General features: G+C 49.2%; 1 protein-coding gene across 1 annotated transcript in view; it reads right to left on the reverse strand.

Moving 5' to 3' along the window:
* Tox2 (TOX high mobility group box family member 2) overlaps nt 1-27,106 on the reverse strand; it is a 117,071-nt gene that overhangs the window by 62,789 nt on the left and 27,176 nt on the right. The window contains exon 2 of the mRNA XM_038330877.1: nt 10,930-10,995. Within this exon, the coding sequence (XP_038186805.1) occupies nt 10,930-10,968 (39 nt within the window). The 5' untranslated portion in view covers nt 10,969-10,995. The remainder of the gene's footprint in view (nt 1-10,929; nt 10,996-27,106) is intronic.

The raw sequence follows: 27,106 nt of genomic DNA on the forward strand, positions 1-27,106 counted from the left end.
GACGAACAGAAAGGTGAGCAAACCACCAGCAAAGAGCTCAACAAAACTTCGCAAAGTGTGTGTACATACATGTCCCACCAGCTCGAGGGGAGAAAGACTCCACACAGAGCTTTACCTCATTTGTCTTAAATCTACACGTCCTTCTCTCCTGGATGACCATGACTGCAGAGGACGTCACTGACACCTGATGGTAGGAAGGTAGTTTGTGACACCGCTCTGTGGACGTTCCAAATGAATCCCCTCCCCCCAACATACTTCACAAGCAGATGCTGTGCAGAATCACAGGGACGTGTGACCACATGTAGAAGACCAGATTAGATGACCACGGCTGTGGAAATGGCTCTGTGGGTACAAGCTCCTGCCACACGAGCCTGACAACTTGAGTCTGGATCCCTAGTCCCCAGGCAAATGCACACGTGTCTGCCTGTCATCACAGCGAGCACTCTTAGGGAGATGGAAGCAGAAGCTTGAAGGCCTCTGGGTTACACAGAGGCAGAGACCGTCCGTCTCACACAAGGCGAAAGGACAAGGAAGGACAATTGAAAGATGTCCCCTGGTCTCCACACATGCACCCAGACACTCACATATTCCCTCATACACACAAGCATAAACAATCACATTGACACGTCTCTCTCTCACACCATACACACACACACACACACACACACACACACACACACACACGACAAAGGCAAACACCTTGAACAAGAAGGACCCGCAATAGAACAACACAGCAAGGTATTCTTCACCAGCCATTGCCAGCATCCTCATGGAAGGAACCATGGATGGCAGCATCCAAAAGACAAATGGTTGAAAGTGGGGCTCTCAGGAGAAGCCAAGAAGAATGTTACCCCATGTTTCACTCGCTGATCAAGAAAATGTAATTTGGCGTATGTACTAACATATGATCTAGCAAAATCATGTAAATGTGCTCCATCTAAAAGAGATGCCTGTCTGAATACAAAGTCTTGGTTGGATGTTCCCTTTCAGTGACACACAGGAGACGAACAGAAAGGTGAGCAAACCACCAGCAAAGAGCTCAACAAAACTTCGCAAAGTGTGTGTACATACATGTCCCACCAGCTCGAGGGGAGAAAGACTGAGCCACCCCTGCCTCAGACCTTCAGATTCCCTCTGTTCTTACCTACTCTCGAAGGCAGGAGTTCTCAACCTTTGGGTCACGACCCCCCTGACAAACCGCTATCTTGAAAAATATTTACATTACTTCTCATAACAGTAGCAACATCATAGCTATGAAGTAGCAACAATAATAATAGTATGGCTGGGGTCACCACAATGTGAGGAACTGTATTAATGGCTGCAGCATGAGGAAGGCAGAGAGCCACTGCACTAAGGGGAGCCAGACTTCACCTTTCTATCACCCTGGACAAGTTCATGGGATCTGTGTCAGAGGCATCAGACAGGATGATTTTGTTTTGTGGTCTGGCTCCTTTTGCTCAATGTGTTGGTGAGTCATCCACATTATTGCAGACTGTCGTAATCATTCAATGCCACCATTGCTGAACATTCCCCAGCCAAGATTCATCCCGTCTTCCATCCAGTTTACCCTTGATAGATGTTTAGATCACTGCCAGCTTTGTGTTTTAATTTTTGTTTGTTTGTTTGCGCTGCTTGGGACTGAGCCCAGGGTCTCCTGCATGCTAGTTGTACTCTGTCAGTATTCAGCATTCCTCTGTCCCTTTTTAACGTTTGATTTTAGGAGGACAGAACCTTCAGCTGCATTTCCTTGGAGGGCATTTAAGAGCCACTTCACAGTACAAAGCAACTTCTTCCTTGTCCCTTGCCTCTCCCACTTTCTGAGTGACAGCCACTCACAGAGACACCTTTGTTCTTCTCAGTCCAGCCCCATCTCATCTCTAAATTGCCAAGGCTGACCTTGAACTTTCAATCCTCCTGCCTCAACCACTTAAGGAGCTGGGGTTTCAAGTCTATGCCACTAAGTCTATTCAACTCTGTGCATTTATTTATTTATTTATTTATTTATTTTTTTATTTTTTTATTTTAAAATGCTGCTATGGACATTTTTGATGCATCCTTTGGTGAACTTCTGGATGCACTCATGGTGCTGATCTGCCGGCCACAGGGTTGTATGCTCAGCTGTTGGCCCCGAGAAACGGTTTTCTAAAGGGGTTGTACCGATTGACACAGCACCGGAGAGGAGCACGCCAGGTCCTCCAGACTCTTGTTAATACAGTGCTTTCTGTTCTTTGTCCGTGTGGGGGGCAGTATTTCTCAACCTTAAAATGCCTTTCCCGGCTATGCCTCTATTGCCTCCTCCAGTAACCGCTCAATAGGGGTGGCAGCAAGGATAAACTACTCAGTGATCTCTCATGACACAAATGTAACCATGAGCCACAGCCTACCTTGGTCTCAGCACAGTGGACAGTTGAGAATAACACAGAGTCAAGTCTAAAAGTCCCTGAGCCTCTCCAGGCCTTCCCGGTCTATTTTCTTATAGGGCAAGCCTATCACATGGTGCAAGGTAGACCCACCTCTCAGCCCTCCTGCTTCACCCTTCTCTGTCTAGGTGGCACCCCCATCCTTCCCAGCTTGGTCTAACCTCCTCTGTAGAACCCATACCCCATTTCCTTAGCTCTCTAGGTCCCCAATTCACCAGTCCTATGAGCCACCTCCTCTATATCAATCTAGATGCCCCTGGGTGTTTGTAAGTAGGGCTCGGGCATGAAGCGAAAAGATGCATTTCTACAGTCCCAGGCACTACCCTGGCTTGAGGGTCTCTGGAGCTGAACTTCTCTTTATCCCACACACAAGCTTTAACCCTGTAGTCATTTTGCCCAGTCCTAGGGAAAACATGCAGAGAAAACAGAACAAACCTCCTACCTCCTCCACTGCCTCTCACTTCCAAATCACAAAGCAGCTTTATCTGAAGAGCGGGCTCAGACCAGCACACAAGAGCCAGGTACCCCACATTGCTCTGTGGGTCTCTTAACTTCTCTGAGAGCTGGGCATTCACACTCCCATTTTACAGAGGGGGAAAGAGAGACTAAGAGAGGTCAAGGAATCTGGTCAAAGTCACAGAGGCAGAGCGTGAAACCACAGGTGTGCAAGGGATATATCAGGCTCCACCCTTCCTGAGGAATCTTCAGGGGGAGATGCCAGGCCTCCATGAGGCACAACCTCACTCCTGGGCCGTTCTTCCCATGAGAGACTGGGCTTAGAGTGTATCGAAGGTAGGAGAACCGCTGCCAGGTGCCATTGAGACTTGTGATCCAGAGACCTAGGTAAACCAGGCACTCAAATGGCAGGGGGTACTGGGCGGGGAGAGACTACCTACCTCCAAGGGACTAGAACAGATTGGAGGCATCTTTTACTAGTTTGTGATTTTTCTAGGGACTTTCTTAGCACATTTGAAAGCAAGACAGCTTCACTAGAACCCTTCTAATTTCAATGCCTACCCTAATGTGATTTTCACTGAATAAGCAAGCCATTAGATTCCGTAGGCTCATCTTTCTGAAGCTGCATCTGACTCCTGAGCTGGCCACATCTGGGGCAGATGCAGCCTCAGTTTTTCCTTCCACAGACAAAGGAACCTTACTAACCCTTTCCAGTCACCACCGCTCGCTGTGTGCCAGATGCTGAAATATGCTCTCTGGGTGTCCGTGCATCTTATTCACCCTTCCCCGGGCCCCTCTGAGGGACTTTTAAAGATGTGGATTGTGCTAGCACCATGACAAGCCCGTGGCACCAATAAAATGCCCTTATTGGAGCTTCAGTTGATTGACAGCCACCTCAAAGCGACTGACCTCATCTTCAGGTCCCCTCCGAATTGGTGTGACTTAGTCAGGTAGAGAAGGACACTCACTAGCTTTGTGGACAGACACTGACCCTCCTGAGCATTCCTGGACAAGTGCAGAAGAGGAAAATCTCCAAGTGCCGAGGGATAACATGGAAGGTTCCTCAGATACGCCTACCGGTGCTTACCCCCAGCTGTTGAAGACGAAGGCCCAGAGAGGGCTAATGACCTGCCCCAGTGCACAGAGTGAGAGATGCCACCCGGAGGCCAGACTCAGGCTCACGGCCTTCCAAAAGCTAAGAGTCCAATGCGATTCTAGGTGGTCCCTACACGTGACCATGTTTCTCATGTTTGTGGGGTTAGCTCACACACAGTGATGAACAGCTGGGTCAAACCAGGGACTCAGTAAAAAGCTAGGCCCTACAGGGAGTAGTAATTTCGAGATGGGCTGGGAGAAGGGGAGCGGCTCCATTTTCATGAACACCCTTGAAATTACATTTCCAACCCACCGCCAGCCCCTCCCTAACCTGGCACCCCCGCTCCAATCCCCGTTATTTACACCACGTTTTAAAAGAGCGAATGTTTCCTGGGTTCAATTTCACTCCTAATAGTTGGAAGGAAACAAACGGGAGGCTGTAAACGCTGACTGCTGCACATGAGAAATCTCTTTATGACGAGGACCCACGGTGACTAGAACGCTAGTTCCTCCCCTCAACCTGTCCTCTAATGTCTTCAATCTGAACCCCTCACAGGCAGGGACCTGGAGCTTTAAAATAAATGTATTTTTAGCCATTGGGATGCAAACATAAGACCGGAGAGACGGAAGCACCAGCTCCCTCTCGGAGCCTTCCTTCAATGAATCGCAGAGACTCATGCATTTTTCTGAGCCCATGCTTCCGAAGGATGTGTGCACATCAGCTCCCCGCGACACACACTGCATTTTCTCCCTGTTCATAGGGTGGGGCTTTGTTCCTCCCTGCATTTTTACTCTCCAGCTGGGAAATGACATTAAATTTCATCAGATCCCAAGCAAATCCATAGTCTTGAAGCCCCTTCCTTCCCGGCCCCTCATATTTATTCAGAATTCATGAATCATGTTCCAATAACACAGACATAATTATTTTTAAAGTGTGATGTTTGTGGCTTCGACAGGAAATGGTTGCAAAAGGCCTTTTCTCTCCGATTGTTTGTAATCTCAGACATAATCGCTGTCACTGCCTTCTCCGCACTGCAGCGGGCGAAACACAATTTTCATTTTAAATCTGAATTGCAAGTCTTCACCCCAGTTTTAATTAAAGCAATAAAAGCCATGTCATCTTTGCCCTTTGCAATGTACACAGACTTGGAAGCCAGAGTGACTAAGTGCAGAGCCTCAGATTTCAAACCCTGGCGGGAGGGTCTCCTGCCTTGCCACGCATTTACTGGGAAGTGATTTTGCTTCATGGGACCTCAGCCACCAAGGCTCTTCCTCACGCATTACTGTGCCTAAGTAACAAGGGATGTGTGTGGAGTAAAAGGGTCCTTTGACTCCAGTGTCTAAACCCAGGGAAGTGCACAGCAAATGTTAAATATTATCACCATCAATTTAAAAAAATACTGTGTGCGTGTGAATATTTTGCTTTTATGTGTGTCTTTACACTACATGCATGCTTGTTGCCCTTGTCATAACAAAGCAAGGTCATCAATGCCCTGGAACTGGAGTTACAGATGGGTTGTGAGTCACCCTGTGGGTGCTAGGACTTGAACCAGCGGTCCTCTGCAAGAGTTACAAGTACTTACAACTGTTGAGCCATTTTCCTAGTGGATTTGAGTGTGTTGTGTTTGTGGTGGGGGGGGACAAATCCAACACCCTTTCCTGATTATTAGTGGGGAAACTGAGGCCCAGCCAGACAACAATATAGGAACTGAATAAGGAAAACCTTGAGACCAGAATTTTTTTCCTTTTTCCCATTCTGGGCATCCTACACTGCCCCCTACTGGAAGGAGGCTTCCAATACAAAGCCACAAGGAGCCGTGTATGTACTCCCTACAACAAAGTGTAAAATGTTTTCCTACAAGAACTCTGAGGGAATGTGTCATTAGACCTTGGGATTTGTTGCTGGCATGAAACATCAAATGAGAACTTTAATGTTTCCCTTATGCATTTCCTTTCAGTAAAGTATTGGCTCGGATCTCTTTCCCCTCTCTCCATGACAATTTTGAATTGATTTCTCGTAAGTCTTTATTTCTTAAGGAAGTTCATCCTTCATCTAGATTGTGAGCTGAAAGTACTCTTGCCCAGTTTCCCACCTGTATCTTCACTCTGGCATTCTTGTATTACAAAAGTCATTCTATGTTAGTTTGTGGTCTAGTTTTTCAATCTTTTTCTTCTAAAGTGTCCAGTAGAAGTGTCCCCCTGCCCCAAACCATGAAGTACTTTAAAGGAGGTCTTATTGGTTCACTTATGACTTATCTCAGACATTTAAATCTTCAATTGATTTAAAATTTGCCTTTAAATTTTTTGAGACAGTTTTGTGTAGTCCAGGCTGACATTGAATCTGTTGTGCAACAGAAGGTGACCTTGAACTTGTGATCCTCTCTCCTCCAGGGTTCTGCTGTGCCTGGTTTTAATTTTATCACCCTAGACAGGAAAGGGGCTGTGGATTCAACATCATTTTTCCCTAACCCTCCCTTCCTCCTTGACACACTCTGCCTGTGGCTTTTAAGACTCTGTGGAAGGACACAGAAAGACTCCGTTTTAAAAGGAGGGGATGGGGCCATCATTCAGCAAACTGCTCTCCCCGTTCATCTCACTTTTCGTAAGTTTCATTGACCCCCCCAGGGCTTTGATCCGTGGGCTGAGAATTCACAGCGTATGTGATGGCTCCAGACTCGGATGGCCATCTAACTACTTGGCTGTCTCCATTGAAATGAGCCCCTCACATGTCAGATGGCCAAGACTGCTCCCATCAAGCCTGCCCTTCCCCAAGGCAGAAGACAGCACAGCCATGTAGCCTGTGACCAGCGGATGGAGCTGGAAGCAGTGACAGACCAGCTGCATGCCTTTCTTCTTTCTTTCTCTGCATGTCATCCTCAACATCTACTAGCTTGATTTCCAAGCTCACGCCTCAGACCATCTACTTGCCTGCATCTCCGCTACCTCTCCTACAGTCTAGGATCCTTCACCTGCATAATCCAGACCCTCCCTTGGGTCTCTCTGTGTCCAATCATGCTACTGAGAGATTTGGCAAAACTTCGTCTCATTCACCCCTTCCTCCCTCCCCACTTCTTACTCTCGCTCTCTCTCACACACACGTTCTTAGGAAAAACTCTTGAGAACTCTCGTGTAAATCTTATTTACAGCCATAAAATTGGAAACTGTCCACAGCCAGGAAGGTGTCATGAGACTAACATCTGCGGTACCTGGAAGGGACAGACATTTGCTGGGCAGGAATGTCTAGGGGCTTCCCATAGAGGAAGCAGTGTTTGTATTGACACGGAGGTAACCAGATGCTCATCCCGTGTAACCAGAACATTATTTATGGGAATAAAACAATAGAAATAAGTCATCACTGGTTTCTCTGAACACTGGTGTTTTGCTCTTAGTTTAGATTCGCCCAAAGTAAGCCTGAGATGAGACTTCCTCTGACGAGACTCAGGGTAGGAATGTCGGGAACAAGAAAGGACAGTGGGTTGCAGCATGGCCTAGGATGTAGCCTCTGTGGGGGTTACAGTGGGCATCTGCAAAGCAAGTTATCCTTTGGAAAAATAAGTTTGGCTTTCTGACTGCCCCACTTCCTCCTAGGACCTGGTTCCCATTTGTCAGAGACCAGTTTTCTAGCTAAGTTAGCAGTGGAGGCTGACTGAGAAGCCAAGGACAATGGCACTGGGTTTTGATTCTACTGCATGGACGGGCTTTGTAGGAGCCTTGTCTGTTTGGATGCTCACCTTCCTGGACATGGGGGGAGTGGGGAGGACCTTGGACTTCCCATAGGGTAGGGAATCCTGACTGCTCTTTGGCCTGGAGAGGGAGGGGAGGAGAGTGGGGGAGGGGATGGAAGTGGGAGGAGGTGGAAATTTTTAATAATATATATATATATATATATATATATATATATAAAGAAACTCACAGCAGCTTGACCTGGGTACGTTAGACTGTTGAAGAGATTCTGGCACAGTGCCAACAGCCCCTACGGCCCTGCCTCAGTTACTTCTCCCAGGACTTCAGGAGGCGGGTACCATCCTTCCTGTTAGTAGAAATCTGACATCATTACATAAAGACATCTGGCCTGTACCAGGCATGGAGGAGCAGGGATGTGAGTCCAGCTCTGGGAATTCAAGCCCTTCCCTGGTAGGTTCCCCTTCTTCTGGAGCGTGCAACCTGGACCTACAGATCCCAGCAGCTCTGGGGCTGCTCTCAGCCAGGAGAGAACTGATCTTTATCAGGCTGACTCCTAAGGCTGCTGCTCGGAACATCCTAGAAGCTAGTGTTTGCTCGACATGGCTTCCTGCTCAGATCCAGGACCTTTGAATCCTAAGGTGCCCAGGGAACCTTGCTGCTTGGGTGAACCTGGAAGGTAAACGCACAGACAAGAAATAAAATGTCTTTGGCCTTTGACACCTTCATTCTCTCTATGCTCAGATGGGTCCTACGGCAACTGGAACAGGACAATTCCTGCAAGTGATAAGACAACACCCCGTGATAGGGGCATGTGTGTATGCATGTGTACATGCATGTGTACATGTGTACGTGTTCAAATACAGACTCCAGGGAAAAGAGAGAGTACCTGGCCACCTCTCGCTATTAAAAACCAGAGGTCAGTAGGATCCCACTGAACCTCAGCGTCCTAGAAGAGCCTGGGTTAATCCGTCAGCAAGACCAGCATAAACTTCATATTTTCCGTTTCCCTCACGGCCATTTGAAAAAAGCCTCCAGTATCTTCCAGTTCCTCTGTTCAAGAGCTAGCCTGTACTTTCCACTGCTTGGATCTACACTTGCCCTGTGCCTAGCTTTGACCAGTGGACGGAGCAGGGAGCAATGATAGACCATGTCCATGCCTACGCGCCAAGAGGTCTGGCAGCTTCTGGGCTTGCTACTCTGGGAAACCTGTTCCCCACCTGCGAACGGCCTCAGGCTAGCCATCCGGGGCACAATAGCTCCCAAGGAGCAGAAGCCAACCTCCCCATCAACTAGCAAGAGGCTTTTCCGGATCTTACTGCTGCTGCCCAGCTGTGCCCAGTCAAACTGCCAACCAGCACAAGCCTGGACCGCTACACGTGGAAGTCTTTGTCAAGCGCGCTTGTTTTCTCCACAAAATGGCATACTATGAGAAGTGTGGGCTGCCTCTGCAAAGTGGATGATAATAAAGTTGGCTTGTGTCACTGGCTGAGCTTACTCTTACAGAATTCTAGTTATCATTACTATTGCTGCTATCATTATTAGACGGAGTATTGCTAAACTAGGTGTCTGCACTCAGTAGCTAAGCCTGGTCTCAAGTTCACTATCTTCCTGCCCCAGCCTCCCAAGTGCTGGGACTCCAGGTGTGTATCATTATACCCAGCTCCTAACGTCCTCTTTTAAGGTAGACAGACCCTCTGGTGACAGCAAAAAGATCTAGAAGAATTCTTAAGAAGCCCACCTGTCCTGTTCTCCTGTTAGGGAAGGTGGGATTCAAAGGACAGATTAAAAGGCCACCTTCACACACCACACCACTGTTCCTGGAGTACTTTCTGAGTGACAGCTACAACCTCACGGAGTGCATGGCAGTTTTGCCATGGAGGTCACAGTCTTGAATGGAAACAGACAAAAGCTAAGTCATCACACACATATGGTAGATGACCACAGACAGTAACGAAGGCAGAAATTAAAACCAACTGGTGTCGTGACAGAAAATCCTGGTCCCAGTTTGGAACTGGAGGTCACAAACAGCTCTCTGAGGAGGTGCTGGGTAGTTTTTGAAGTCAGAGCACAGCATGCTACAAAGTTCACTGTGGACTTGGGGACTCAGAGGTCCAGAGTAAGCCCTGATCATCTGGGATGACCGTGTTTCCAAGCTGATTCTGGACAACCAGGTATTGCATTGAGACATACCTAGGACTTGGAATTATTGCCCACCATTCCTGCAGGCTGGCACATGCAATAGCAACATAAAGACAGTTTTGCAGTGGCAACACAGTGCTCATGTGGGGCAGGCCAGAGAAGGGGTGGGGTGCGGCACCCCGGTATCGACATCTCTAAAACTTGGGCTACATTATATACCTCATTAGCAGAGTTTTCCATGGGGCACGGGCTCACATCTTCTTTATAGCCCCCTGGGACCTGTCACAAAATGAGGCACATTATGCTTATGAATTAAGAGGTTTTTGTTTCCTCCAGCCAGAAAATATGAACCAATCATGATGACTGAGGGGCCAGCCAACTTCAGTTGCCAAGACGGAGGTAGAAGCCAAGAGCAGCGCCAGGTTTGTCCTCCAGCTCCCCAAGGTTCCCAGTAGCTGAGAAACCTCTTAGCCCCATCTGGCATCTTTAGCTGTTTCTATCCTACAGGCTCTCCTGCTTTAGGGTGCCACTCTCCACATTGTCACAGACATCAGCAAGGACCCTCTCCCTGGTCACAGTCTGTAGTGAGGATGCTCATAGGTAAGAAATATCAACTTTCGATTCTCTGTGGAAAATCTGATCCCATCTATGGCCCCAGAGGTCTGGATCACCAGAGAGGAGCTTCCAGGAAGCCTCTTCCCTCTGCCCTTTGCGCCACGCCCATCAGCCTCCTCAGTGGTCTCAGACAACCAAGTCTGTGTGATGGGTGGAATCTGTTCTCCTGTGTGTAGACACACACTCCAGAGGCTATGTAGGTGGGAGACGGTAGCAGAGAGCACGGGACACCTCAAATCGCTGTTGTGAAATCTGCCCCTCACACAGGAAATGTGGGCAAGACACTTGGAGTGCTAAGGTCTCAGCCATGCCCACTGTAAGCCACTGGTATTCAGGGGCTTCATTCACAGCCGGCACCGCAGTCCCGCTTTGACTGCCCCTCATAAGGACTCAACTGAGAGAATAGCTTTAGGCCATGTCCTACAACTCTGGCAACTGCAGCCCTCCTACCTCGATGCCAGCCACATCTTGGCTCCACCAGCCCAAGGCTCAGACCCCCTCGGGGAGGAGGGGCACTCACCTGGCTGGTTGGCAGGAGCTCTGGATTTCCGTCACTCATCCCCACGTAGGCACTGTCACCATCAAACTAGAACAAAGACAGAAGTGGCTCTCATTAACATGCTCCTGGAGGGAAACAGGACTTGTGTCCCAAGGAGGTCAGGGGATGGTGCTGAGAGAAAGGGGCTGTGAGGGCTGCAGAAGCGGACACTGGCGCCCAGGATGCCAGCGGCCCCAGCCCAGTGGGGCCAGCGGCCCCTGTTCTGTTCTGTGGCCCTTGGAAGCTCAGGTCAGGACCATCAATCTCACATAGGACAAAGACAGGCAGTGCCTTCTGCTGTTGGTACTTTGCCTTCTGACACAGCAGGCTGTCTTGCCGGTCCCTGAGCTGCCCGCCCCTGCAAGTATACAAATGACTGAGGCAATCAGCTAACACTGGAATCCCATGTGCCGGGGAAGGGCCTTAAAGTCCATTGCCTTGGAGCCAATGACAGCCTGCCCCAGAGATGTCCACCACATCTTTCTACCCTAAGTGACTTTGTCCCCACTTCTGTCTCCTTTGAGGCTCAAGGCCACAGGTGTGAGGACTGTAGTGGACCCTGGCAAGGGGACACAATGTGTTGGAGAATCTGTCACTTGTGGATTTGGGCAGAATTGCCTACCATGGGCAGAAGCAGCACAGGCCCCGTCAGCAGTTACTGATGTGCCACATCTTGGAATGTGACCTATATCAGAACATAATCACTTTTACCAGTTCCCAGAATTCCACAGTAAGAAGGTAGCATAGACAACTAGCAGAGCTTATGGCCCAGGGAACTTTCTCTCTTTTGGATTTCAACATGGCCACATTAGTCATTGAACAAGGGTGTGAGCTTCTCTGGGAAACTAATTTGCATGAGCACAATTGTGCAGCCTCATGACGTAGAACTCTATACTCCCTCATCCATGTGGATGTCTGTTCAAGCCCTTCCCTTAGAACTGTGTATATCAGCCTGCCCGGAGGTCAGACCCACCCATTGGACCCAGAGAGACAGCCTCTCCTGCTACTACCTCCTGTCTAAAGACAGCCTGTGTCCTTCTAGCATGCTCTAACGTTTACTGTGTTCACTTCTCAAACTGGATTCCCCTATCACGCCTGATGTTCCCAGGGATTCAAGACTTCATGCCGTGCATGGAGGAGAAGCTTAACCAGGGAGCTGAGACATTTTCTAAAACAATAGCAACTACACAGGATGCTGCAAGTTAGTGATATATCATAACAAGAGAACAGACTAGAAAATGTCCCCCAGCTCCTGTGTAACAGCCATCAATTATTAAACTCTGGTTAAAAGACAGTTAGCAGGAAGAAAAAGGCCTGTCTGACAAAACCCAATGTGGTGAATGAACCTGGCTCTGAGCAGCATGCTTTCTCTGGAAGATTTCAATGGTCCAAAGAGGACAGCATTCTTTCCTCCCTGAACACCAAGGAAACACAAAGAGCGGGCTAGTCGCTCAGCAGGGAAGAGACCACACAAGTGCCATTTGCTTGCTTCGCCAGGTTTCTTCCCAATCACACTGCAAGCTCCCTCTAAGCTTACTCTGGCTTAGAGGAAGGACTTTGTTGGTGGACTCTTCCTGTAGAGCCCTGGTCTACCTCAATATGGGGGAGTCTTGGGCACCTCACACAGAGTCCTGAAGTATGCTGGGCTGAGCAGCCATGCCCGGCAGAGAACTTGGATTCAGGAAGTGAGGTAAGGGTGATCCCCAAGGGCTTCAGGGGCTTCCTCTTCCTTGGCCTCCAGGAACAAAGGCCTGAGGTTTCTCCCTTGCTCCCCTCCTCACGGAGGACTCTTTTTGGTGAAAGGACGAGAAAACCAAGGAAAAAGTCACAGGCTACCCCTTCCCTCAGACAGAGCAGGGCCTCCTTCCTGCATGTGTATTCAGACCTGAAGGCAAACACATCTTCCCCACTTCCCAGGACAAGCTGAGGGGAACAGAGAGTGTGGACACCCGTGTTCCTCAGACCCAGGCTCGTGTGGACCCACGTCATACCCAGCTCAGCCCCACAGGTCTCATATCCATACATTGACACAACAGATGTGCTCAGAGCACAAACACAGGGTACATTGTCAGACTGTGGGAAGCAGGCACACACTCCCAGAGCACAGTCAGGAAAGGCGGGGCCGGCAGCAGAAACACACCGCACACCTGCAGCTGTTGGGGGAACTCACATCAGTGCGAAGGCGACATGCATTTCTTGTTCCGAGACACATTAAATGGTGGCATGGGGGCGAAATTCTGTGTACATCTCACAGTTTATCGGTCCCTCCACCGAAAGTCATTTTTCACACGACACAACCCTCTGCATGCTTTAAAATGTGCAGAAGAAACACAGGGGGACAACAACCTAAGAATTACTCTGAAACATCAGGACATCCTCTTACCATTGCCTGGAATAGATTAATTTTCCCCATTTCATATTCTAATTATAATTCCTTTCCCCACTGCCATCTTCAGTGCTCATTACAGCTGGAAGATTGTTCTGCAAAAGCCAGGCCTTCATCTTCTCTCCCCAAGAGTTTTGTCATGGAAATGAGTTTTGGAATCTGAAAGAACCCACATTTTTTGCAAATATTGAATGTGTGGGGATAACCCTTTCATGTCAGCCACCAGGGATAGGCTCACAGAGGCTTCTAAAGGGTCTGTCTCTCTCCACACTGTGTGGTCGCCTCAGGGATAGGAGCTCTTAGGCCTCTATTCCAACAGCCACCCCCAACATAAGCTTGTCATGTTCGCCCAAAGGATTGTTTTTATCTTAAAAGATATCTAACAAATAAGCAGCCAAAGTGAAAACGAGGAGCCCTGATCTGATAGAAACAGAGCCTAGCTCTATCTGTCCCACCTTAGGCAAGTTCTTTCTATAGAAGCCATGATTTCCCCATCCTTCCGACCCACAGTCTCTGATTCATGATAGATAAAAATATCTATCGCTCACAGATACGTGTTATGAAATGGAGACACGTGGTAAGTGAGAAGACGAAAGAAGGAAGAAAATAATGGACAGATTGATGCAGGTACAGATGAATGAGGGATACGCAGGTGGATCAGTAGATGCAGGGCTGATAAGTGATGGATGGATTGAGGCAGGGACTGATGGAGGATGGATTAACGGATGGATGAATGGATGGATTGGTGGCTAGATAGAAAAGGGATAAATGAATGAATGATGTATGCATGTTTATATGGATGGGAGGATGAATTGTGTGTGAATGCATAGATAAAGAAACCAAAGAATGATGGGTAGATGATGGATGGATGGGTTAATATATAGATAGATGGATAATAGGCGGACTGGTTGATTGATCAATTAATACAAGGACCAATGAATGAATGATGGACAGGGGAATAGATAGGTGAATGATGGATAGGTGTGTAGGTGAATTATGGGTAGAGAAGTGGTAGGATGGAGGATACATGGATGACGGATGATGTATAGTATAAATTCTCACTGTCTAATAGAAATACAGTACAAGGTATAAATGTGAGCCACATGTGTAATTTACATTTTTCTAGTAGTCACGATATAAGAACAGGAAACTCATTTTCATAATGTATTCTATTTATCCTAGTATATTTATAATGTGATTTCAACATTCAATTAACATTAACCTATTAACTGTTGATTAGATGGCTCATTAGTGAGGTGAAGGAATGAAAGGACACCTGTTCATTCACTGATCCTTGTGTGATGAATGGATGGGTAGATGGGGTTGGGATTTATGGATGGGATGGTTGAGTCAAGAGGGAGTGGTGGACCCCGACTCTGGCTCCGGAGGCCCTAGCTGGCTTGAAGATACCCAAGCACACACCCCGACGAGCACCGCTACGATGAACAAATACACGATGGAGAGATGGGAAAGATAGCATTGCATGGCAGAGAGATAGGAGAGAAAAAGAAGCAGAACGGTTCATGTGCCATGGAGAGAGGTGAAACTGGAGACACGTGGGAAGCAGGCTGAGAGAGGAGCCTGCACAGCCCCCTGCGCAGCCCCCTGAGGCCATGGTAATATCCAGGCCTGGGCTATGGCAAAGGGTCTAGGTCTGCGTTCCTACCGTAGCCAGAGTCTGTGTTGATGTCTGTAATCCATGTTACCACCAAAGGCCATGCAGATGTTTGTGGTCTGGGCTGCCATCTGAGGGTATGTTGATGCTTTGTCCTCATGCTAAGCTGGTCCCACCCCTCACTGGCCTGAGCATCAGCAGTGACACGGGCACAGGAGAGCTGGCCTCACCCCTCTGGGGTGGGAAGGCCCAGCAGAGCCCAGATCCAGGGCCTTGAGTTGGCCCACCCTAACATCTACCCCATCAGTGAGCTGCTAGAGAAAGAAGGGGCTGGTCCTGCAGAACCACAGCCTCAGGATCTCCATGACTCTGGACAACAGCAGGACATCCAAGTGACGAACAAATGTGTGATGGAGACGAGGGAAAGATAAAAGAGCGCGTGGTACATGCACGGCGGAACTGGAGACGCAATGGCTGAGACTCCTATGAGAGAAGGCGGAGTTGATAGAGGAGCAGGTCACTGCCCAGAGGGGCTGCCCAGACTTCTTCAATTTCTTTCTGAGAAAACGACTGGAATGGCAGAGAAGACAGACAAATGGGTGGTGGGGGTGGGAGTCTAGGAAGCATGGAGAGTTGGGTAGGTGCCTGGGAGAAACAGGCTAAAGCGCATGAGTGAATTAGCAGAGGGCTGGTGAGTCTGGTGTGTCCTCCCCACTCTGTACATTCCCTGAACAGGAGGACTGTGTGCTCACGGCTGCAGTACGCCACCACCCCTCGGCAACTCATCTTTAGCTAAGCCACCCCAAATTCCAATCGGCAGTTTCTCCCTGGCCGCTTTCCCATTTGGTCCATGGGGTCACTTCCAAGAAGACACCTCCACCATTGACATCATGGGCACAGACTCTTTCCCCAGCAGTTTCTAATCGTAACAGATGTCACCACACCCAGGCCTAGCTGAGGGTCTCTGGGCAACTCTGAACTTCTACCTACACACGCTTTCCCAGTCTGACCACACACGAGAGCTTTCTGCTCTGCTCCTCCACTGACCTGGCATCGTTAGTCAGGCTCTTCATTTCTCAGACAAGCCCTGCTTGGTCTCTATAAAAGTCTTGAGCCTTGTAACACACTATCCTAGATGCTGTTGTCCTAGACGCTACTGGCCTGGATGCTGTGAGGGCCTCTGCTGTCTGACTCCTTGCTTTTACCTCACTGCAAGCCCACAACACCCTTCACCATGTCTCTGCTCCCTGAAACCCAACTCTCTCTGAGTTCTGTTTCTTTGAAGGGGATCTGTCTATGCGCTCCACCCTAGAGTCTAGCAATAAAACTCCACACTTTTGAGTCCAGCCCAAAAGCCTCCGTCCCAGGAAGATCAGCTTTGGGCTGTGAAAGCTTTGGTGACAGGTAAGGATGTTGGAATCTGGGTGCTGCTGCCTCTGTGTGCCAGCTGGGTGGCCTTGGACTTCATCTCTCTTGCTCTCGTTTCCCTTACCTGTAAAACAGCGATGAGGGGCTGGGGAGGTCTGTGCGAGTGTAAGGACCAGGGGTCAGATCCACAGAGCCAAGGTAAACGCCATACATGCTGAGATGGCAAGGAGGCCCACCTGTAACTCCAGTGTTTGGAAGGTGCAGTCAGGGCACTTCCAGAGAAAGCTGACTAGCGAGACGGGCCAAATCAGTGAGCTCTGGGTTCAAGAGACCCGGACTCAAATAATAAAACGGAGAGCGATGGAGGAAGACTCCATATGCACACATACATATGTGCCTGTGCACCTGCACGAACATATGTGCCCCCATGAATTTGAGCATGTATGCACACGTGCATGCACTTTTTAAAAAGCTATTATTCCTATCTCGTGACAATTATGATATCTATTATCAGACATCCGATAGCAATCGGATACCAATGGCAGCTAATGTCTGCAATACAGTAATGCAGTGTTTTAAAATGTTAATTATGTCTAACAGTTGCTTAATGACTTATCTAACTTTGTAATTATAAGCTCATGCATATCCCTTTATCGGTCCCAATCCTCTCATCTCACTGATGACCTATGTCCTATGTCACTGAAAAGCTGAGGCCATCAAGCAAGTCCCTGACTCCCCTAACCTGCCCGACTTACTTACATCTCACCCGTTCTGGTTTCCTTTCCTTCCACCCGGAGAAGCTCGGCGCTTCCACCCAGCTCATGGTTGGTTCCTTCTCTTTGACCCCACACTCCTACGACTGCCCTCCCCCCACTCTTGGTCCTGGTCTAAGATCTGATTTAAGTGCTTGCCTGCCTTGTACAAACAGCGCACTAGATACCAGGTAGATCCTGGTGATCAGACATGGCCCCAACTTATCCAGTGGATAAGCGATGGCTCGTCACCTCCTGCCTTTCCCTGGCTTTGCAGATGACAGACCAGCTGGTTTCAGCCCAACTCTAAGCCATACCAGATGCCCACAAACCAGTTGATAGTCCATCCTGACCCGCCAGGGACAGCTTTGGATTGACCGGCCTCTGAGAGCCAAACAGCCAGTAACAGTCCTACTTCAGCAGCCTCAGGGACACAATGGGGTCACGGTGCCAGCCCAAACATGTCCTCTTCCTGACTATTTAGTCTAGGCTTCCATGCTTCCCCAAACCATGCAAATACCAGCCTCAGCTTGACTTGTAGCTCCAAAATCAAGGCAGTGAGCATAATGTCTCATTGCGCATGGTGTATTCTTAGACGCCTGTTACAGGACTGGGTTAGCAGAGGAAGAAAAGCAGGAAGGAGGGCTTTTCAATAGAGGTGCTGAGGCAGGGGTCATGCGTGGGAACTGACAAAGCAAAGAGAAGGATTGTTGTGAGCGTGTGCCAGTGACCACGTTTCCAGACCCAGAGCTATGCCTGGGTATCTCATTAGAATCCCCTAGAAATTTCAAGGTTGCCCCACTGTAAAGATGAACAAGGTGAGATTCAGGGTAGTTGCGAGCTTGCCTAGAGCCAGCAAAGACTTTTAAACCTGGCCTTGATCCTGCGTGCCAAAGCAGCAGCTATGTGTGAAGAAACGGCTGATCCCAGGCCCTGCACAGAGACACGGGTCAAAGATGAAGGATGCACAGCTCTCTCTGCTCAACCAGTCGCGAGGCACCAGGCAATGTGCCTGCGGTGATCTGAAGAGAAAATGATCAAAGCGGCTTGCTGCTCCTGCCAGGCCCGATGCAGCCTGTGACAACGCTCGGTGTGCACAGACGAGGTTGAGCTCAAGAGACAGTGACAGAGTGTGGCGGCTGTGATCTGGGCTCTGCTGAGAGCGTGGGGAGCCCGATTTCACACGGTAGTCTCAGGAGACACACACGGGGAGAAAGGCCTTTGCAGATGTAGGAGAATAGGCCTAACTAAGGGAACCCTCAGACTTGAGCAAACCCAGGCCCACCACCACATGGAGAAGTGCAATTACAGCTCATCCAGAGACAGCTGCCAGACTGTCAGGGTTCAAACGCTGGGCAGGCTACATTTTCCACCCACATGTCATGTTTACTTTTAGCCGATGACTCAGTCTTGCCTTCCTCGTCTGAAAAATGGGAATGACCACCACTGAGATTAAACAAGTCAAATCACGAGGAGTGCTTGGAACCTTGTCTTACAGGTCAGAGAAAGCTATCGGCCACCTCTAGCTAAACAGCTTGGTTGAATTCTGTAGAGGAGCCTTCCACACAGTTCTGAGGTCTTAAGTATGTCTGCCTATAGCATACAACCTGACATAAAACATGTAAGAAAGTCCGGCTATGAGGTAATTTTTTTTCCTACATGATAACTTGTTTTGCTTCTTAAATACAATCATTGATTTCTTTCCAATGACGTCTGCCTCCTGATTGATGCCCCTGCTCTGATGTGCACAATTCTGGGTGTCTGTTCTTATGGTACCCACCCTGAAAATCCAACACTCTGACTGAGGCCCAGAGAGGTTAGGGGTTTCACTTATGATCACACAACCTTGATACCAGGCTGAGTTGTATGTCTAGGCTGTGCAGAACCCTAAAAGCTCACTTTCTTCGGTGGTGTAGCCACTGGTAAGTTCCCACATTCCTGTAAGTGACCCTAATTAAACTAATCACCGCACCAGAAGGGGAAAAAAAAGGAAAGGAAGTAGAGAAGAAAGGACGGGGGTTGCAAGTACGAAAAGAGGATATAAAAGAGTAACGGGGAGCGAACACAATCAAATACGTATGTATGCTTATGAGAATGTCATGTTAGAACTCATTAGGTATCACTAATTTATACTAATTTTTAAAAACTCAAAAATAAAAGTCACACTGGCTTCCCACCTCAATTTCACTCAAGCTGTGTGACCAAAGCAGGTGACCTCATCACCCTCTGCTTCGAGTTTTCTTGATTTATGAGGCGAGGCAAAGTCTCGGCCATTGCCTGGGAACAAGGGTCTGGGAATGGCCTCAAGGGCCAGCTCACAGCCCTGGGCCACTGGGGACCCTTCTTCCCACTGCCCACAGAATGGTAGCATTTGTTTTGCCAATAAAACCATCAAGAAATAGTGTGATGGCAACGGTACCATGGCTGCCAGGTGCCAGGCTCCTCTGGAAGGTGGACCGCATCTCCACCTCACAGATGGGGACACCTAGCCCTCCACCTGGCACTGTTCACCAGCCTCCTAGAAATGTGCTTTATCAACACCGAAGCGTTTGAGTACCAAACGCACACCGATCTCAAAGGCATCAGGAGAGAAAGAATGTCCAATACTTCGTCAATATTGTCATATTGATTACAAATAGAAATGATCCTTTAGCTAATCTGGGTCAACCATAAGACACAATAAGTTAATTTTGCCTATCTCTTTTTACTTCCTTTGCATGTGGCTACAAGGATATTCAAAATCATATTATGTGGTTTGTCTTACATTTGATTTGTTTCTGCTTTCCCAGCACTGGCGGACGGAACCCAGGGTTTCCCACATACTACCCAGATGCTTTGCCACTAAGTTACAATCCAGCCCCATTTGCACTTCTTTCTACTGTCATTCAACAAACGTCATCTGAAGACTTACGATGTGCTCTGAGTTCTACGATACAGCAGAAAACAGAGTCAAAGACCGTGCTGCAATTCAGGGCTCTGCCTTGCTGCCACTTTACAGGATGGGGTGAGTTTGCCTGTGGGGTCTGGCCTGGCCAGGTCATCCTGGGGCCAGAGCAGTAGACTGAGCAGAGGCTCCTTTCTCCCACAGTTGGCTGGGTTACAGATCTCTCGGCCTGCAGGTGGGTGCTCCAGATCTAACCCGGAGAAGCCCCCTCCGTCAATACCACTGGTGGGTCTGACCACAGCACCTTCTTCAGCTGCAGCTGCCCAATGGGCATAGCATGGTGGCCTGGTGCTGCCTCTGGTAACTCGCATATCGAGTACATCACTGCAGATTTATGGCAAAAATTATCCTCTCTCTCAGCTCCATTTAAAGCCATTTGGAGCTCGCTCCCGTCCCCGATTATAAATCTAATTGCACATTCCAAACAGACAAGCGCTCATTAAGCTTTAATTATGCACATGTTGTTTTCAACAAACATTTTCATTTGGCCGCTGTGAGGGGGAACGGTGCCAAGGGGGCTGCAGGCTTGGCTGTGGCTGCAGGGGGCCAGGGTTGGGAAGTAGGTCAGGGTGTGGTCAGATGCGGTTGCCCAAGGGGCAGAGCTGGAAACCCATCAGACTGGGCTTAGGACCTGGTGATCTTCCACCTGGCTCCTCCCTGGGAGTCCTAACATATGTGTGCTCAGCTGCTCCCAGCTGGATCTGTATGTCTCCCCGGTCTAGCCTAAGCAATGCCAGGGAGCTAGGCACCCCCAACCTCCACAGTGCAGTTGGTACCCTTGATCTTCATCCCCGCCCCTTCACTCCAGACCCCCGTCACTGCTTTCAGCCAAATCACCTTCCACTTAGGAAGGCTCCAAGTTTTTGTTGTTTCTTGGTTTCTAGACAGGCTCTTGCGATGTAGCCCATGCTGGCCTTGAACTCACAGCAATCCTTCTGCCTCGACATTCCAGGTGCTGGGATTTTAGGCATTCACCGCCCACTAAATGTCCGTTAAGAGGCAACATCCCTGAAGTAGTCCTCAAAGCACTCGACCATCTGCCCTGCCAGCCCAACCACCCAGCCTGGGCTCACAGTACAAACCAACATGTACATGGCTCTCTTCTGCCATAGGGCGGCTCAGGCTCCTGCCAGCACCCAGCTGGCTGCATCCTGGGATTGTATCTCCGCAGCAACTCTCATTTCTTTCCACACAGCTGGTCCCTAGGCAACTTCTCTACTATCCCCTCCAGAAGTCATGCCTAAGCCAGACTGACTGCCCCATCCGCAACTTCCCACATGCTGGGGACATTTATAAGGTAAGATATCCGGTGACTTCCTCCAAGGAAGAAAGGGACTCAGTAGCTCACTGAGTGACTATAGACAAGTCTTCTACTCTCTCGGCATCTTTATATGTGTCTGGAAAGACTAAACAAACCCTGTGGGTCCTTCCGTGGGCCCTTAAGTATGTGTCTGTTCAATAGCCAAGTTCCTCCTGCCCATCTGGAGTGCTGAGGGATGGAGGAGACCTATCCTTGCAGGACCGCCATCAGGCAGAGGTGCCTAAGAGGTACACACTCAGACCCTGGAGGTCAGGGTGACAAGGACCCCAAAGCCCCTCCAAGATATTTATGTCACATAAAAGTGAGTTAAATAAGCATGGATTTTCATCTAGAAGCCAGAGTTCCCTCAGCATGGAGGCGGCTCCCTGGAAACAGACTCTGAGGGTGAGAGCTATAGGTGGAAGCTCTCTGGGGAGCGCGGCAGGGAAGCCAGGAAGGAGGAGCTGCAGTGGGGCATATGCGGCCTGTCCCAGTGGGACTCAGGAGCCAAGATGGTCCTAAGGAGATGTCCCAGATCAGAGAGCCAAATGCTGTGGTCATGAATAGGCCAGCCATCAGCTCTAGGCTTCCTCCTTTGCCTGAAACCATTGGCAGGGTGATGCCGGACTGGAAGGCACCAGGAGCATTTAAGATGAGTGTCTGAGTCCTACAGAACTGGATGGATCCTATGCCCACATTAAATAACTTGCATAACAATGCCATAGAGCCTGCTGCATTGACGTGCCCACACTAACTCATTGGATCCTCTGAAACCCATAAGTTACCATGAGGATCCAGGCTTCCATTCTACAGGGGGGAGATGAAGGTCCAATGAGGTGAAGCAGCTTGCTGAAGACCACACAGCTAAGAAATAGGAGATACATGGTTTGAACTCAGAGACCATGCTCCCATGACCAGGGTAAGCCCTATCTGAGCTCTTGCCCTGTCCTTCCCTGGAGACCGGCTGTGGTTAGCAGCTTAGAGCCCCAGGCTGCCAAGAACTGCCAATATTTGTGCCTGACAATGATCTATCTTTTGTGCGGTTGGGAACCAGTCCCAGAACAGATTCTTGCCAGAGACAATTAACTAAAAGCCGCGAGAGCCCTGTTGTAGGGTGGGACACTGTGGTGATGGGGGACGGGGGGGGGGGGGGAGGGTGAGGGATGTGGGGGTGGGGCTGAGACAATGAGCGGCAGATGATCTGGAAGATATTTTCTGCCCAGTGCTGCAAAACAAGCCCCTCAATCATCCCACAAAGAGCTGGCATTGTTGGATGGGAAATATGTCAATGACAGTGCTCAGTGTTGGATCGCAGGGTGGTTTTAAAAAGAGAGAGAGTCCTTTGAAATTGTAATTCGACCTAGAAAGGCTTTTCTAGGTCACCTGAACCTGCCACTTGTGTGTCTAACCCCAAAGTCAACAAAGACAAAATGCCAGGATCACTTCCCTCTATCCAGCACCAACAGAGGAGAGCATGTTTGTAAACACCGTCAGTAGATATTTAAAGCTCTGTTTTACAATCTGTCTTTGGACTGCCTGCGTGTACCGGCTGCATCTCCAAAAGTCTGTAGACTTAGGTTCAGGTCCAGGCTCTGCACTTGACTGCTGTGTAGCTATGAGCAAGGATTTTGGCTCTCTCAACCTCGGATTCCTCCCCTGTAAAACAGGGATGGAAGCAGGTGTGGCGGCTTACAGCTGCAAATAGCTTTGCAACGCCTGGCGTTGGAGGATCACAAGTTCAAGGTCAGCCAACGCTACTTAGTGAGGCCCAGTCACAAACAAACCAATGGAAACAAAACGGGGCCATGTACTTGGCAGTGAGCAGCATTGTACAATGCCCTAAAGAGGCTAGCTTCCTCCTTTCATGTGGGCAACTTTCCAGGCCAAGGGCCTCCCCTGGGTTCTTGACCACTGAACCCTTATGCTCCAGGTCTCGGCTCTCTCCTGGAGCCCAAGGAAGCAGTGGGGGTGGGGCTGTCTTAACAGGCTTTTTCCCCTCAGAAAGCAGAGATGTAAACTACCCTCTACAGCGCAGCCATACCTAGGAGTTACTCTAAACTTTCTTCTCAACTGTGCTGCCCAGCACAGGAGAAATCATGAGGTGCCCAGGCCGGTCACACTTCAAATTTCCCTGCGTTCCACTAGGACAACCAGGGACAAGGCTGGTGGATGGCAATATCATATCAGGAGTTACCAACATCACACTGTTGCATCCCCTGAGTCTGTGTGCACCTCCAGAATGTTCTAGATACTGCCCTGTTCCTATCAGAGCTCAAAAGCTTTTCCCAAGCCTTGACCTGGAGATCTGACTGTATTTCAGGTGCTGCCTTAGAGCCACACCTGGCTTACAATATCACAAATGCTCAGGTCAAGGCTTGGGAAAAGCCTTTGAGCTCTGATAGGAACAGGGCCTATCTCAAAAGTTAAGGGTAGAAAGCAATTAAGGAAGAGACCACCATTAACATCCACTCCCAGCACGCATGCATGCACACACATATGTGCACGCACACGCACGTGTTCAATTTTTAATGATTTATTTATTTTATGTGTATAAGATAACACCTATATGAACATATGCTCATCACACGCGTGCTGGCGCCTGCAGAGGTCAGAAAATGGCATTGCATCCACGCATGCTCTCATTTTCTGTCACTGCCACCAGCTTTGCCAGCTGCTCTGCAGAGTGTCTCACCCTCTCACCAAAGCGAGCTCCCTGCCCCTCTCTGTGAGCAGTGCAGCAAGCTTTCCTGAAGTTTCTCTTTGGTGCTTGTTGGTCCCATCTCTCCCATTCTGCACTGGAAACAACCTCAGTGACTGGGAGACAGTCATCATCCCCTAGCGCGCTCAGACACACACACCAGCTTTCTCACCCCACCCCAAGCGGTGTACCTATGACTCACTCTCTCTCTATGTGACAGGTGTCTGTCACTTGCATTTGTGTGGCCAGCACCCTTCATAGTGTTTCTTGCTCCTCAGTGCAGGGCAAGAACTTATGCACTGTGTCGACTGAACCATCTCCCCAGATCCAAAATAAGGACCTTACAGCAACAAAATAGAGGAGCAAACTTAGAAAGTTAGCCCAATGAGGTGAGGAAATAGCAGCCCTCTGTGCTAGGATCCATGAGACAGTCTTCTCACAACAATCCCATTTGACCCTGTGACAGCCTTGGGCGGGGGGGGATGGGAACATGACATTCTACAGAGGAGAAAACAAGTGGAATGTCATCTACACGCTGCGGGGTCACACAACGGGACTGTGGCAAAGCCAACACATAACTCCGCCAAAAGTCACGCTCATAACAACTCCTTTATTTAGTCTTTCCTTTTGGAAGCAAAGAGATAAAGACCAATTATTTAATAAACACAAGACATCGGGCTCGTCCTGTTTGGGAACGTTGAAGTAGATAACCACAGCAAGCCACCAACCTCAAGCACGGAAGAAGGGGTAAGAGTTAAATACACAAAGCCACGTTGGAGGGGAACAATCAGAGGAGAGAACACTGTGTTTATCAGATCCGCAGAGGAGCGGCAACTTCCTCAGCCCTTGAAGCAACCACGGAGGAAAAGATTGACATGTTCAAATATACACGCATTAATATCTTCTGTGGAAGGAAACGCAATAAAACTGAAATGAAAAGGACATCAGACTAAGAAAATATCAGCACCGACGACGAGACAGTTAATATATACAATGTAGAAATGGCTCCGTCAACTCCGACAGAAAGCAAGATGCTGCGAGACAAAAAGACATGAGATTCAAGCAGGAAAGTCGCCGAGAGGCAACATTCCAAGAAATAAATGCAAGGGGGTGTGCTTGTTTAAGTGGCAATGGAGAAATGCACATGAACCAAGCCAGCAATTGTGGAACTAGCATATTTTACATCACGCACAAACGTCTTTAGGTGACAAGGGAGAGTACCCAAGACCCTTGCCTATATCTGAAGCCATTCCCTCCTCCCACTGCCTAACTGCTTCAAGGACACCCCAGTATCTATGAGGTACAGAGAAATCTTTGTCCTCCTGAAGCTTAGGATCCAATGATGGGGTCAGAAGCAGGAGTTCAAATCAGAGTGAGTGGCAGGCTTGCTGGAGCCTTGACAGGGTCCACGCTGGAAGCAGAATGAGCCAGGTGAGGGGGGGTGAGGGCATGAGATGAGAAACGGGGTTTGGGGATGAGCCATCCCCAGGCCTGGGAGCTAAAAAGAGAGAAGGGCCCACTCAAGGATTGGGAGTGGTAGTGACAGGAGGGCGGAAGAGACATGGGGACAGAAAAGTGGAAGGAAAGGAGCAACTGGGCTACAAGTAGGGAATGGACATAGTGGGCCAGAACTCGAGCCATGGTTCAAAGAGCAGCTACAAATGGTCCTGGGAGAGACGAGTCTGCCCATGAGTGAGCAGAAGCAGCTGTAGTCCGAGGGTGGGGCCAGGAGAAGATTCTGTGTCTGGTGTGCACACAGAAGAAACCCTGGATACTACACCAGTAAGCAGGGGCTGGAAGGACGGCTCAGTTGCTCCGTAAAGTGCTTGCAAGCATAGGGACCTGCATCTGATCCCCAGGACCCACATAAAAAGCTGGGCACGGCAGCACATGCCTGTAATCCCAGTTCTGGGGTGATGAATACGGGCAGATCTCTGGAGCTCCCTGGCCAGCCTTGCCAAAGTGGTGCCAGTTCTGTGAGAGACCCTGTCTCAAAAGAGAAGATGGGCAGCATTTGAAGAGGACACCTGAAGTCTGGACCACTGATTGACCACACATATGCATGCACACACTCGTACACACACGTGTGCACGCACACACACACACACTACCACCACTACCACCATCACCAGCAGCAGCAGTAGCAAATCAAACAGCAGAACCATGCCTCCGAAGGAGAAACACACACTGATGGCCAGAACAGGAAGTCTGCAGCCAGAATAAAAGCAGCACAGCCCCAGGATTTTGCAGAGCTGGTGCTGAGAGGCTCAGGGGTGAATGAACCAGGGCAAAGTCCCCACTCAGGGAACAGAAAGGGGTGACTCATGTTGGTGGAAACCCCTAATTTCCTTTCCTTGGTCATACACTTCCTTTTTATTTCTTTTTCTGACAATTCAAAAGAAAAGGATATTTTCCTTTTAAATTCACAGCAGTAAGGTTTACATGTGTGGGCTCTTCCTGCCCTGGGGTTTTAACCTCTGCCCTAAACCAGCAGAACCCAACTTAGCCCCAGGGGACAGAAAGGATGTGGGATACTGGGAAACTGAGAACAAAGTGTGAGGTTCCAGGCACTGCGGGGCTGGAGGGAGCAAGACTCAGGGCTCCTTACCAGCCGGAACCCATGCTATTCCAGAATTCAGAATCTTCTTGGTTGGCTTCCAGAAGAGCAAGAGCAAGACAGTGACACACGAAGCCAAATGCATTTGCATTCGCAAATCAGGAGGTGAATATTTACACAAGCAGGGCGGTAGTACATGCGCACAGCCATGCAGCAGCCAGGCTAGGTTTGAGGGCCAAAGGAGCTGGCCGTATATTTACAAAGCGAGGTTTGATCACAGAGGCCTATTGCTTCCTCTGCCCATCAGAGGCTTCCGATAAAGAAGTTTTGAGCTGAACCAAGTGCCATTATCTTTGCATTTGTCCCTTGCCGCTTCCAGCCCCTCCTTGCTAGGGGACCATCTGCCTGAATGTTCACTGTACAGCTGGGGACTGAAATTCAGAAAAACCTGCTCACAATCTCTAAGCGACTGGCCTGGGCTCTGAACGTGATCTGGCTGCCAGCTTGCCCCATACCCTCCCGTGTTCCCCTAAGAGGCT

Source organism: Arvicola amphibius, chromosome 5, assembly GCF_903992535.2.
Source record: "Arvicola amphibius chromosome 5, mArvAmp1.2, whole genome shotgun sequence".
NCBI classification, from domain to species: Eukaryota; Metazoa; Chordata; class Mammalia; order Rodentia; family Cricetidae; genus Arvicola; species Arvicola amphibius.